The 14,294-nt window shown below is 40.7% G+C and overlaps 1 protein-coding gene across 3 annotated transcripts in view; it reads left to right on the top strand.

Annotated features, from left to right (window-relative positions):
* The first annotated feature begins 1,162 nt into the window (after positions 1-1,162).
* The window catches only part of CEP152 (centrosomal protein 152kDa), a 28,854-nt gene continuing 15,722 nt past the window's right edge, over positions 1,163-14,294 (top strand). For 2 of the 3 annotated variants that reach the window (XM_010571871.1, XM_010571869.1), the window contains exons 1-11: positions 1,163-1,279; positions 4,045-4,145; positions 4,387-4,453; positions 4,677-5,021; positions 5,527-5,695; positions 6,469-6,609; positions 8,668-8,807; positions 9,099-9,299; positions 10,763-10,910; positions 12,105-12,196; positions 14,101-14,264. In XM_010571871.1, coding sequence (XP_010570173.1) covers positions 1,193-1,279; positions 4,045-4,145; positions 4,387-4,453; positions 4,677-5,021; positions 5,527-5,695; positions 6,469-6,609; positions 8,668-8,807; positions 9,099-9,299; positions 10,763-10,910; positions 12,105-12,196; positions 14,101-14,264 — 1,655 coding nt within the window. In that variant the 5' untranslated portion in view covers positions 1,163-1,192. Of the gene's footprint in view, positions 1,280-3,285; positions 3,358-4,044; positions 4,146-4,386; positions 4,454-4,676; positions 5,022-5,526; positions 5,696-6,468; positions 6,610-8,667; positions 8,808-9,098; positions 9,300-10,762; positions 10,911-12,104; positions 12,197-14,100; positions 14,265-14,294 lie in introns of those variants that run through there. The other variant, XM_010571870.1, reaches the window with a different exon arrangement.

Raw genomic sequence — 14,294 nt, 5'->3', positions numbered from 1 at the left:
GCCCTGTGGCGGCGCGCGCTCCTCGGCCCGCCCCCCGCCCTCCCGCCGGCTCTCCGTGACTGACGGCGGCTCTTGCGGGCCGTGAGGCAGCGAAACGGGGCCGTGTCCCTTCGTCCGGTGCCTCAGCTCCTGGGGTTGGGAAGGGCTTTAAGGAAAGAGGAGAGGGCGGGCGTCGGGAGGGCAGGTGGTCGTTTACAGCCGATGCGGGTCTGGGGGGAAGACGGCTGACCTGCTGTAGCGTAGCTCTGTGAGAGGCGTTGCAGACGGTCGCACCGTGGAAGCTGGTATTTTAGGGGGTGCACAGACAGGTACTCGCGGTGTTAGGACTCCTGCTAACTGTATTGGGGACTTGCCTTGCATATCAGTGACGTTAAACATAACGAAGTGATACATTATGCCTTTTAACTTGGTAGTAATGCTCTTGTAAAGCTTACTCTATGCTGAGTGAAGACTTCAGCATGTGCTACACCTGTATGCCCAAAGAATGTGCCATTCTGTAACATATTAGTCAACCATTTCTAGTTCATAACTGCCTGTCAGGAGTGTCTCTTCATCAGGAAGTAACTTGTCTTGCAACCAAATGTGGGCCAGCACTTACACACTGCAGCTTGCTATGAACTTGCTGCTCAGTGTAGACAAGTCCTTGGGAGTCTGAGTCTCTGTTTAAGCAGTTAACTATCATGTCAGTTCCACGTTTTTCCTATTTCCATGATACTTTTCCTATTTTTCCTATTGGATCTATTATCCAAATACGCAAGCAGCAGCGTACTTTCAGTATTTAGTACAAAATATAGTTATTATCTAGAAATAAATGAAGCAAGATTTAAAAGTGGACGTAACTGTCAATACATATCACACTGTATAACATACGGTGTTAGAACCTGAAGAAAATAATGTGTGGTTGTAAGTGAACTTCAATGATTTAATAATGTCAGCGTATGAAAAACCCAAATAATCTGTTTTAAGTGCTAAATTTTTAGAAACAAGTAGCATTGGATATACTGAGCTCAAGTGATGATATAGGTAATGTGCAATGTTTGTTTCAAAAGTGATATTTTTGTGTGTGTTTGGCTACTTAATTCAGGAAGTGAGGGTGGTACTTTTTGGTTCACCCCACGCTTTTACTCATGTGTGATGTTTTCCTGTCTTGCAATAGGTTTTGCTGGATACTCAAAAACATTGTTAGAAAACAATGTCCCTTGACTTTGACAGTGGAGCTCTACAAACTCAACATGAAGATGAAGACTATGACCAAGAGGATTATGCAAGAGAACAAGAGGTGAATTTAATCTGAAGGCTTGTGTATCTAACTTCTTCCCATTTCTCTCTTTTAAGTGTTTTTTGGTTTTTTTTTTAAATTGTTTTGTGCTGTCTTTGTTAAGAGCAAAAGGGAGTGCAGACTGTGCTTTGCAAGAGTGACATAAAAAGTAAAGAGATAATGAGATGCTGCGTCTTAAGAGCCTTGCAGTGTCATATGTAGTGGCTGGAAGACTGTTACTCCATGCCTATGCAGTAGATCAAATGCAAGACCCTGGTGTCACCTACATTTTGTATTTCTTGACAGCTTTTTCACTTATTACAAATACTTAGAAAGCAACAGGTCTCTTTCACTTGAAAGTTTGGTTAACTTAGAAAAGAATGAGCCATTTTAAAAATTCTGATTATAAATTACATACTTTAATCTCTAGAAAAATATATTCAAAAGTTTTGGGATTTCTTTGGAGTTGAAATACTTTGGATGTTTCTGTTCTTTTTGTTTCACAAAGAGAATTGGCAAAATATGTGTTTAACATGAATGTGCGTAATGGTTCCTTACAGGGTGGTAAATCATGTTCATGTCAGGTAATGTCTGCAATATATACTTCAGGGACCACTGTCTAGAGTGTAGGTAATGCAGAGACAAATGTTCAGAAAAATGTGTAGTAGAACAATAGCTGTACAACTTGGAAAAATGCTATTGCAAACATTGTACAGAATCTGATGTCTGTTCCAAAACTTTCTACCCAGATAGAGAATGTTGTGCTTGTGCAGGAGAACAAGTAGTGAAATAATTGTAGGCTTATTACAGTGGGTGAGCGAGAGAGTGCATAAATAGGATTATATCATGTTCCCCTCAACACTCTGAACTTCTCTGTAAGGAGAGGCTGGGAGATCTGGGACTGTTTAGTATGGAGAAGAGAAGGTTCAGGAGGAATCTCATCAATGTGTATAAATACCTGAAAGGAGGATGTAAAGACAATGGAGCCAGGCTCTTTTTAGTGGTGCCCAGTGACAGGACAAGAGACAAGGGGCACAAAGCAGCCTCTCTGGAGTAAGTTAGCAATAGTCCTTATAGGTCATGCATGTTTGAACTGGGGCAAGGTGGGGTTCACAAAACTGTACATATAGATATTTCAGGAGGATGTGACACTTAGCCTGCTAAAAGGAGGCTAAAACACAGGCTCTGCTATGTTCCCTGGTCAAGACATAATCTGAGACTTTCTGCATTAGTTTAAGTTTTCTGCTGCAGGAAATTGGGTGGGGTTTTTTGTTGAAAATTGGAGAGATCTACTGGTAGGAGAGTACGTTGACACTAACTTAAGAATTGAGTAACCCATACCCACATCTGGAGTTCTGTGCTAGCTAACCTGGTAGGCTGAGTTCAGTTTAAATGTGAACTGCAATGATGATGTTTTGTGAACTGTGTATGCACTGCTTTCTGTTGACTTTAAGTTTCCAAAGCAGTGCAAGACCAGTGAAACATATGGTGCTTGAGTATGTCCTTGGTTGCAAGCAGGGCAAAGGAAAGGGGATCTTCAGTGAATGATGCTGCCTTGCCTTTCCTGCTTCCTGGAGTTGGGACATAATAAATCTAGAGAATGCTCTAACAATAGGGGAACTTCTTCATGCCATTAGTGAATTTCTAGGAACAATCTTTTGGTTCTCTGTTGTCCTGTAGACTTTTAGAAAAGTTGTCCTTAACTTCTCGCCTGTCCTTTGGTCTTAGAGAGCATCTAAAATAGTATCTGAGAAAATATGATATCTTTAAGATAAACTTTTTGTAGATGGTAGTTTTTGTTTTGTGGGTTTTTTTTGTGTTTGGTTTTTTAACAAAGAAAAGCTAATAAGGTATTTAGCATGGGGCAGCTAATGTTTCTGCTCTTATTAACACATGCTTTGAGTGTTTGGAGAAAAACAGGGTTAGGGTTCAGAAGCTGTATGTAATAACTCTGAATATATTGTGTAGTTCTCAAGTCACCTAATAAGAAAAAGAGTGCATAGCTCAGATCTGCAAGAAGTCCAATATGTGGCCCCATATCAAAGCCTCTCTGAAAATTGGAGGAAGAGGTACATTCTATATGGGAATCATTGCGAGAAGTAAGTTCAGGTGTGTTTTGGTTGTGTGGGCGTGTTTTTTTGTGTGTTTTCTTGGGTTTTTTTGGTTGTTTTTTTTTGTTTGGGGGGGGGTTGGTTGGTTTTGTTGGTTTGGTTGTTTTTTCTTTTTTGTGGCACAACTAGCTATTTCCTGAATTAGAAGTGGTGGTATTTTTCTCTGTTCATGTCCAGTGTCTTGGTGACTTCATCTGAACAGATGAGCAGACACTAATCATTGCAGTGATGACTTCTTGCATCTAGTAACACTGACTGGCAAGTTCTTACCTGGATTTCAGTCCAGACTCCTCAGAAAGAGCATGTTTTGAATGTCCAGTACCTCTCTTGCCTGGAATTTAGGGAGGATGAACCTTGGCATGATTAGTTTGCAGATCATTCTTCAAAAGTAGTCTGTCCTGGGACATGTCTATCTGGTGGCATTTCCCTTACATGTTTTTGGCACAGCTCTTTTCTTAACAAGAGCTTGCCAGAAAAATCATTTGATTGGTACTCTAGCCTATTAAGCATTCTGTGGTATAAGTCTCTCTGAATTCCTGTGTTGTGAACTTTTCCTTGGAGGAAGAAAAACAGGATTTTGTGCAAGTGGCCTATTTCACCTGTCTGTCTCTTTGGACTGAACTTGTATACATTCTTTTGAAAAGCATATAATGAATGTTGTTTCTTCTATTTCAGTTGCAACAACTATTGACAGACCTTCCCCATGATATGCTGGAGGACAGTGGAGACCAGCTCTCCAGCTATTCAGACTGTAGCATTCATGAGACTGAGGAGCAGTAAGGCATTTTGCACCATTTTTTATTAGTTATGTTGTGCTTGTGAGAATAGAGCAAATTCTCAGCTGCTAACATGTGTAAAAGCAATCCACTTAAAAAGGGGAGCTACAGTGCAGTTTGCAGTATGGTTTGTGTTCCATGAGAAACAAACTAGATGCCACTGAATTTAATGAAGAGATGCTTTGTTTTGTTTTTTTCCTGAAGTTATAAGTACATAGTTAAGCCGCTTGTCATTCTCTAGATCACATGAGTCTGGGAAGCATGACGGAAGGTGGAACGATCATCCATTGATAAGTGATCCTCAAAATGTAAGCTTGTATGGGCAGCGATGTAATTAGTAGGAACTGCTTGTTCATAATAACATGCTAAATATTATTTAAATTAATTAGAGAAATACTTCTCATTTAGGTGACATGTTTTGCTATTCGTTTGAGGTATTTCTAACTTGCGGGCTAGTAACACCAGAAAAAGGGAGGTGGGAGGAAATCCGAGTTTTGAGAGAGCAATTCTAAACCTCTTATCCATTCATAGGGTTATGAACAAGGACAAAATCTGTACCCTGAACAATTCTTGTGTGACCAGCAGAATGATTGTGTTGAAAAACATGGAAAGAATTGGAATGGCCTACATAACGATGAAGAGAAGCAACATTTATATGATGTTAAAGATGATTACTGTGGCCAGAATGGTCAAGAGGATCCTGATGATGTGTATCTTGGTAGAGATGGGTTTAATGCTCCAAGTTGCTACCAACAGAACAATGTGTATCATCTTCCTGAAAACTTCAGGCCATATACAAATGGCCATAAACCAGAATTTAACAATCTGCAAAGTAAAATAATAAATTTTCCAGATGCTCCAAAGGAACATCTTAAGGTACTGCAGAAGCTGATGCATTTTTCTGTCTCTTTTGGAAAATTTTCACAGGTCTTTAACTATTAGTAGTAGCATTTCTAAATGCTCTCAGTCTCTTTTTATCAGTTTAAACAGTGATGGGAGGCTTCTGTAGTCTAAAACAATGAAGTGTTAAATAATTGGATTTTCATATGTGCAAGTTATGATTTTGGTTCTGGGTTTTTTGTTGTTGGGTTTTTTTTTTTTGCTTTTGTTGGCTAGGTAGAATTCCATGAGGTAGAATGAATGTGATTCACTTAAATGTGTGCTTACTCTATTGAAGTTGACACTTCACCGCTCTCCTAAAGTGGAAGCGTTCATGAAAATTTCTGTCACACTCAAATGGTGTGTTGGATTGGAGCCTGAAAATGAAGAGCTTCTAGAGCTCTTCTTAATGTCAACCTATAAAATGAAAAATATTTTCATCGAGCAAGACTACAGTTGTAGTTTTAATTTATTTCCTCTTGTGTATATATTGTCACAACAGCAATTTGTTGCGTCTGATGTTGTCAGTGGCCAATCGCCAGAATCTTACAAAGTAACTTATAAACCATACCAAAATGGCATTCATCAAAAAATTCCAGTAATCCAAGAAGGAACAAGAAAAAATGAAGTGTTTGAAGATTTGCAACATGAATTCTTGGGCAATGATGACAGTAAGTGTTTGCTCTTTAGACTTGAAATAAACTTATGTGATAAGTCCACTGGAAATCGGCAACAGAAAACCTGTTGATTTCAGTAGATTTTTAGTAAGAGAACAACTAAAAGTATGTTGATGTATATGATGTTTTATTTTGCTCTAAGCTTACGTTGGAATAGCCCTAATTTTGGTTTTGCTTTGTTTTTTTGGTTGGTTGTGGGTTTTTTTCCCCACTTTATCTAGAAATTGGCTCTTTTTGATCAGGGTATTTGAGTTTCAGGCTATTAAAAATGTAGTTTTGACTAGTGAGGCTGCGAATGAAATTATTTCTGATGGCTCGATCTCAAGTGTAGCTGGCACTTTGTCTTGTTTATAATATAGGAAAATAATGACTCGCTATACCTTAGGAAACATGCTTCGCTTGATGCCACACTGGGCTTTTCTGTTAGGTACACTTCAAATGACAGAACTACTTTGCTTGTTAGACATCTTGAACATTTGTAGTTGCCACAAGACTGTGTGTGAATTCATAGCACATAAACCTTTATCTGGGCTTGCTGTTAGGTTTGAATTGCGTTTGTAGTTCCTACAATCCTTTAGCCATTGCTCCCAGAGCAACTCACGTGATGTGAATCAAACAGGGATTAAAAAATGATGCAATTTTGTGAACTAACAGTGAATTTGGCACTGTGCGAAAGAAGTATCTTGGGGCAGGAATTACTTACAAGGATGACTTTCTTGGTTAGTTGACTGTACTGACTTGTCTGTGTGCTGTTTGAAATTTGGCAGATTCTTCAGAAAGTATGCAGATTCTTCAACTTCAAGTTCTAAATAAAGCAAGAGAAAGACAACTGGAAGAACTTAATGAAAAGCTAGAAAAGAGTGCACAGCAGATTAGGTACTTGAATCATCAGCTTTCAATGGTCAAAGGTAAAATGTTTTGTACCGATTTTTAGATTTTATTCATATAATCATAGAATGGTTTGGGTTGGAAGGGACCTTAAAGATCATCCAGTTCCAACCCCCCTGCCATGGGCAGGGACACCTTCCACTAGACCAGGTTGCTCAAAGCCCCATCCAACCTGGCCTTGAACACTTCCAGGGATGGGGCATCCACAACCTCTCTGGGAAACCTGTTCCAGTGCCTCATGACCCTCACAGTGGAGAGCTTCTTCCTTACATCTAATCTAAATCTACCCTCTTTCAGTTTAAAGCCATTACCCCTTGTCCTATCACTGCCTGCCCTTGTAAAAAGTCCCTCTCTGGCTTTCTTGTAGGCCCCCTTTAGGTACTGGAAGGCTGCTATAAGGTCTTCCTGGAGCCTTCTCTTCTCCAGGCTGAACAGCCCTGACTGTCTCAGCCTGTCTTAATAGCAGAGGTGCTCCAGCCCTCTGATCATCTTTGTGGCCCTCCCCTGGACTCACTCCAACAGGTCCGTGTCCTTATGTTGGGGGCCCCAGAGCTGAATGCAGTACTCCAGGTGGGGTCTCAAGAGAGCTGAGTAGAGGGGCAGAATCACTTCCCTTGACCTGCTGGTCACAATTCTTTTGATGCAGCCCAGGATACGGTTGGCTTTCTGGGCTGCAAATGCCCATTGCTGAGTCATGTTGAACTTCTTGTCAACCAATATGGCCAAGTCTCCTCACGGCTGCTCTCAATCCACTCACTGCCCAGCCTGTATTTGTGCTTGGGATTGCCCTGACCCATGTGCAGGACCTTGCACTTGGCCTTGTTGAACTTCATGAGGTTTGCATGGGCCCACGACTCAAGCTTGTCAGGGTCCCTCTGGATGGCATCCCTTCCCTCCGCACCATGTTGACCACACCATACAGCTTGGTGTCATCAGCAAACTTGCTGAGGGTGCACTCAATCCTACTGTCCCTGCTGCCGACAAAGATGTTAAATGACAGCGGTCCCAGTACCAACCCCTGAGGAATGCTACTCGTCACTGCATTCCACTTGGACGTCAAGCTGTTGACCACAACTGTTTGAGTGTGACCATCCAGCCAGTTCCTTATCCACCAGGTGGTCCATTGGTCAAATCCATGTCTCTCCAATTTAGAGACAAGGATGTCATGCGGGACAGTGTCATATCTAGCAACTTTTTAATCTGAGACCTTGACTTAGGTAGTATCTCTCCAGGTATTGATCATATTTATAAACTTGATTTGGGATTATGTGGACCTAACCCTCTCCCCCAACATTGTTCTAAAGAAAATTCTCTGGATTGGTGTCTGACTGCATGACTGTCTTAAATTTTACTGCATTCTGAAGACCACCATTGTATTCCAGAGTACCCATGTACCAGGCATTAAAATTGTACAGAAAAGTGAGAAGTTTGCCAAAGTAGTGTGTAAAAAAAGTACAAAGAAGAAAAAAACCCAAGCCCCAATAGGAGAAGTGTACATCTATGAAAAAATTGGGGCGGGTGTTGTGCTGTCTGGTTAACAAGCCATTTCCTGGACTGTATGTAGAGAGAAGCTCTTCCAAAATGATCAAAGCTGTAGGGTAGACTGGTGGTTGTCTTGGTCTTCTTCTTTTTCTTATAGGAAGAGACAAAAAAGTTGTGAGCTTAGAGAATTAAGAATATAATTTTTAGAATGTAAAAGGAGCAAAGAAGAGCAAAAACTTCAGCTGTCAAGCATTTAGCTGTGTTTTGGCTATTCCTCTGGGGGAATTATTTTGTTTCTCCCTTTAAATGGTGTAAGGAATGATGCTAGTTCCTAGCGCTGACAGAATGGGGCCTGTTTCCACTAGGGTTCTGAAGGTACAATATATCAGAGTGCTTCCAGCTGCCAGAGCAAGGAAGTAGTTACTGGATGGAGAATGACAATGTTTTTGTTCTGTCTTCTGCCTGTTGCCCACGGTACGAGACAAAGGTCTCATAGCAAGTGGTTCTGTAGAGCAGGGATACTGAACAGTCATGTTCCATGAAGTTGTTGAGTGGCTCCCATGTTTGTCTCACAATTATTATGTCTCTTTCTTAAGATGAAAAGGATGGTTTGGCTGTTAGTCTTCATGAATCTCAAAAACTCTATCAGAATGGAAAGGAACGGGAAGTGCATCTTGAAGGTCAAATAAAGGCCCTTGAAACTCAAATTCAGACTCTTACTACCAATGAGGAGCAGGTACTATCAATATTTTTAAACTGTTGTAGAAGATCTCTACAGTTACATTTGTGGTGCATTTGCATTAAACGTAAGTGCTAGTTTCTTGAAACACTGTTCATGATCATTGCAGAAGCTGAATATATGATAAATGAATAGGATGCATTGGTGGAAAAGAATTTGTATTAAAATCCAGGCATTACCTGAGGACTCTTAGCAACTCTTGCACAAAAAAACTGAACTGACATACAGAATATTGGAGCAAAAGTAAAGTATATGTAACTGGGAGCTACTCTAATACTGTTCCTACAGATATTGAAGCAATCAAAAGTGGCAGAGGTAGCCATGGAAAGCATGCAGAAGCAGCTGTTAGAACTTCAGCGATCAGATGCCCTTCAACGAGCCAGAGAACAACATGAGGCCATTATTTCGGCACTCAAGCAGAAGTATGAAAAGCAAGTATTATCATTAGAGCAGAAACTTGATACTACAAAATCTGCACTCCGAGAGCAGGTGAGAAATTATTTCAGGATACTGAGTACTGTACTGTAGAGGCTGTACAACTCCCCATGTTTCCTAAACTGCACTTCTTGACCTATAATTCTCATAATTCCTTCTGGAAGCTGCTAAGCAAATGGAAAGGAAATTCTACAAAAGTCTCAATATTATGTTGCTTATGTGGTATGTTTTTATAAACATCTCCAGGCAGTTGTGAGCTCAAATTGTGAGTTTGTACATAGCAGATGCAGAGGATGCAAGAATTAATTGTCTTAGTTTCTCTCCTGAGATTTCATTCTGTGCATAATCTCTTTCGAAAGAATACCAGGAAATAAATCTGGGAAAGAAAAGAAGTAAGAAATTATGTGATATTTTTGCTGCAAGAAAAACTGTTTAATAAACAGTCCATCGTCAAGGTTCAGTCTCAAAATGATCAAGGATGACTAACCACTGAATAGTCACTATATTTTAGAAGTACAGATTTAAAAGGAGAAAGGGGAGGGGAATGCTGGCTTGAAGATGGAGTTTGGCATAGATTGTGTCACATGGTTATAGAGCTTATTAAAATTGTTCTGCCTGACATGTCGTAAACGTCCATTACACTGTTAGAAATATTCAAGCAATGTAGTCTAGGCAGGCCTTAATAAATTGTCCTCTTATTTCACATAAAGGAAATAGAATTAAATTTCTTTAATTCTAGGTCTGTAATTCTTGTCTCAACATAAATATGTATAAAAATAAATGGGTTGTATGTTTGAAAAGGTAACTAGCACTTGCTTGTAAACAAGAACGCACTGCTAAATTTCTGTCTATTAGTACCACAGCAAAGCTTACATAGCTTTGTCTCTACTGCAAAAAAAGTTTTTTATGGTAGTATGTTTGGGGTATTTAGAGAGACATCTCCTGTTTCTGAGAGAAAATAGAAAAGTCAAAAGGTGTGAAGACAAGGCACTGTGCCTTCCGGGTCTGTGTAGGTAACTCTAATGCCATATGAAGGTCTACTTTGTGTGTCATGTGCAAAAGCTACAATTCCTTTTTTACAAACTGTTGGAACTTGCTAGCTTGGCTTAAGCTCAGTTGAAATAAACTAATTGAGTTAAGCTCAGGCTTAATATAAATAACGTGAAGACTTGATTTTTCTGCATTAGACTAACTAGATGTGATTTATTACAGGGGATAATCTGACATGCTGAAAGCTAACTGCTCTAGGAACTACAAACCGGTTCACATTCGTCTATGTTTATGTATGAGTACACTTACTGTCTCCTAGTGAAAACTTAACTTTGATGGTGTAAGAGATGACTTGTCAGCCAAAGATAGCATTTGATCTGTGATTGATTTAGCTGGCCTCTACCCCTTTAGGTATCAGATTGATTCTTTTTCTCCTGTGTCTTGTATGTATTGACTTCTTCTATATCCAAAACTGTCCTAGATGGCTAGATGTTTGTAACATGAGTAAAAATAATCTCTCTTCCTAGAAAGAGCTTTGCAAAAATCTAGGAGACTATGTTAAGCAACTTGAAAAAATGCTGGAAGAAACCAAATGCGAAAAAACTGAAATAATAAATCGACTGACAAGAAGCCTAGAAGAAAGTCAAAAGCAATGTGCAAATTTACTGCAAACAGGTCAGCCTTTTACTCATACCTTATCTTTCCTTGCAGAAACAGCTCCAGTTTTTTGAAGTATGAAACTGCACATCTATGTTCCTATTGAAATGGAATCAATGTCAAGCTAAATGCCTACTAGACCATTTTGTATGCAGGGCATTAGTCAGAGTTAAATGAAGTTTAGTTAAGTCTAGACTGAAGTGTAAAAAAATAATTACAATAAAAAATAACCCTCCAAAACGCCAAGCAACAGCAGTTAAACTATTTTTATATGCATTTTGTGCTGCCTATGTGTAAACTTAGTTTTGGACTAAATAATAGCCTTTGGGAGCAAGCTACTTCTTTTTGTGTTAGGCATTGGACTTGAATTGCCATTCTAAATTCAAATCTCAATGAGAAAAGAATAGTTTTTGTGGCTGGTTCTTGGAAACTTCTATCAGTAGGAACAGCATGTGAAGTGTTCTGCTCTTTGTGTATGTGGCTTGTGCCTACCTGTACACATTGAAGTCTTTTAATAGTGATGTATGTAGTAGCTATTAGTGAGCTCAAGGAAATAGGAACAGAGTAATGCTTATTACCAGAATGTCCTGGTTTAACCCCAGCTGGCAATTAAGCCCCACGCAGCTGCTCATTCACTCCCTGCCCCCAGTGGATGGGGGAGAGAATTGGGGGTGGGGAGGGGAAAGTAAAACTCATGGGTTGAGATAAAGACAGCTTAATAGGACAGAAAAGGAAGGGAAAAGACTACTACTACTACTACTCGAATATACAAAACAAGTGATGCACAATACAATTGCTCAATACCCGCTGGCCAATGCTCAGCCAATTCCCGAGTCACGTTGCCCCCTGGCCAACTCCCCCCAGTTTATGTACTGGGCATGATGTAAAATGGTATGGAATACCCCTTTGGCTTATTTGGGTCAGCTGTCCCAACTATGCCCCAGTTTCTTGTGCACTCCCAGTCTCTGGCAGAGCAGTGTGAAAAGCTGAAAAGTCCTTGGCTTAGTATAAACACTGCTTAGCAACGACTAAAACATCAGTGTGTTATCAACATTATTCTCATCGTAAATCCAAAACACAGCACTATACCAGCTACTAAGAAGAAAATTAACTTTATTCCAGCTGCAACCAGGACAAAGATTTTTCAGATTACACAGTCTTGCTTGCATATTTATGACTTGCTCTTTCTCTCCCTTCTTTTTCCTGCAATAGGCTCGATGCAGGAGACAAATCAGTTACGGTTTCAATTGCAACAAGCTCAGTCTGCGCACATGATAAGCAATAACATGAACAAGGCTTTGCAGGTTAATTAATTTTATTCAATATTTTACAGTTTTGATTTTAGGGGGGCGGGCATTATAGCTAAGAGATTGGTAGTTGAAACTCTTTATTTGTTGGGAAAACAAGCACATCTCCTTTTAGTAAAGGACTACCCACTCTTTCATCTCCCAGTTGGATTTTTTTTTTTTTTTAATTAAAATACAGCAGGGCATATGTATCAGCACAAATCTGATATCATACATCCATCTACCCTGTTTATGGAAAAAGAAGAATGTAAATTCTATGTGCTGGGAATCTCATAACTTAATTAGGCTATAGGGACAGTTGGAGATAAGTTCTGAAATTTACCTTTTGCTGGCAAAAGGGAATGCTAGAGAGTCCTCTGTAAAATATGAGTGGAAGTCTTTCCAATTCAGTTTATGTATTTGACTTAAATCTATTATCTTGGAAATTATGAATCCTAATAAGTACTAGAGTAATGGGCTGTTTTTTCCAGCTATGTGCTTTTCTGTTGTCATCCTTTTTACTATACAAGGGCAGCAGGAAAGAAGTAAGGGCAGAAGAAATAATACTTAAATTCATATATGAACTGTAATAATGTCGTGGTTTAACTCCAGCCAGCAACTAAGCACCACACAGCTGCTCTATTGCTCTCCCTCCTCAACTGGACAGGAGAGAGAAAATGTAACAAAAGGCTGCGGGTCGAGATAAGGACAGGGAGGGATCACTCAACCAATTACTGTCACAGGCAAAACAGACTCGATTTGGGGAAAATTAGCTTAATTTACTGCCAATCAAACCAGAGTAGAGTAATAAGAAATAAAACTAAATCTTAAAACGTATTCCCCCCACCCCTCCCTTCTTCCTGGGCACAGCTTCACTCCCAAATTCTCTGCCAACCCCCCCCAGTGGTGCAGAGGGACAGGGAATGGGAGTTATGGCCAGTTCATCACATGTTGTCTCTGCTGCTCCTTCCTCTTCAGGGGCAGGACTCTTCACACTCTTCCCCTGCTCCAGCATGGGGTCCCTCCCACAGGAGACAGTCCTCCACGAACTTCTCCAGTGTGAGTCCTTCCCATGGGCTGCAGTTCTTCATGAACTGCTCCAGCATGGGTCCCTTCCACAGGCTGCGGTCCTTCAGGAGCACACTGTTCCAGAGTGGGTCCCCCGTGGAGTCACAAGTCCTGCCAGCAAAACTGCTCCAGTGTGGGCTCCTCTCTCCATGGGTCCACAGGTCCTGCCGGGAGCCTGCTCCAGCATGGGCTTCCCATGGGGTCACAGCCTCCTTTGGGCATCCACCTGCTCCGGTGTGGGGTCCTCCACGGGCTGCAGGTGGATATCTGCTCCACCGTGGACTTCCATGGGCTGCAGGGGGACAGCCTGCCTCACCATGGTCTTCCCCACGGGCTGCAGGGGAATCTCTGCGCTGGTGCCTGGAGCACCTCGTCCCCATCCTTCTTCACTGACCTTGGTGTCTGCAGAGTTGTTTCTCTCACATGTTCTCACTCTTCTCTTCAGCTGCAGTTTTTGTGCTCCAGCAACTTTTTCTTCCCTTCTTAAATGTATTATCACAGAGGCACTACCATTGTCGCTGATGGGCTCGGCCTTGGCCAGTGGTGGGTCTGTCTTGGAGCCAGCCGGCATTTGCTCTGTCGGACGTAGAGGAAGCTTCTAGCAGCTTCTCAGAGAAGCCACCCCTGTAGCCCCTGTAGTTCTAGCATATGCTTTGCTAGAGATATCAAAAATCATAGTATAAATAAGTAAAAGTAATGCTAGATGATTCAAGTAAATACAGCTAAATACAACTATATTTAGAAAGAATACCTCTGTGTATTTGTTTTCTTTGGAAGAGTTATCATGAGCCTAATGTGTTTGCTTGGAGTTTCTCTGCTCAGTGTAATTTTTTTTTTGTGTCTCTTCCTTTAAGGAAGAATTAATGGAACTGAAGGAAGAAATAGCTTTGTATGAATCTGCGGCCAAGCTTGGAGTATTTTTGAATGATGTGGGTGGAGAGCTGCATACGAACCTGGGTGATTCCTATGTAGATTTGGGAATTAAAAAAATCGCTGGGAAGAAACCAAGGTTCTGCAGGTATTAAGTGATTCTTGTTTAAAGAAAAAT

Source organism: Haliaeetus leucocephalus, unplaced genomic scaffold, assembly GCF_000737465.1.
Source record: "Haliaeetus leucocephalus isolate CR32 unplaced genomic scaffold, Haliaeetus_leucocephalus-4.0 Scaffold339, whole genome shotgun sequence".
NCBI lineage: Eukaryota > Metazoa > Chordata > Aves > Accipitriformes > Accipitridae > Haliaeetus > Haliaeetus leucocephalus.
The sequence above is the reverse complement of the archived record's forward strand: the minus strand, read 5'-3'. Positions and strand labels throughout refer to the sequence as shown.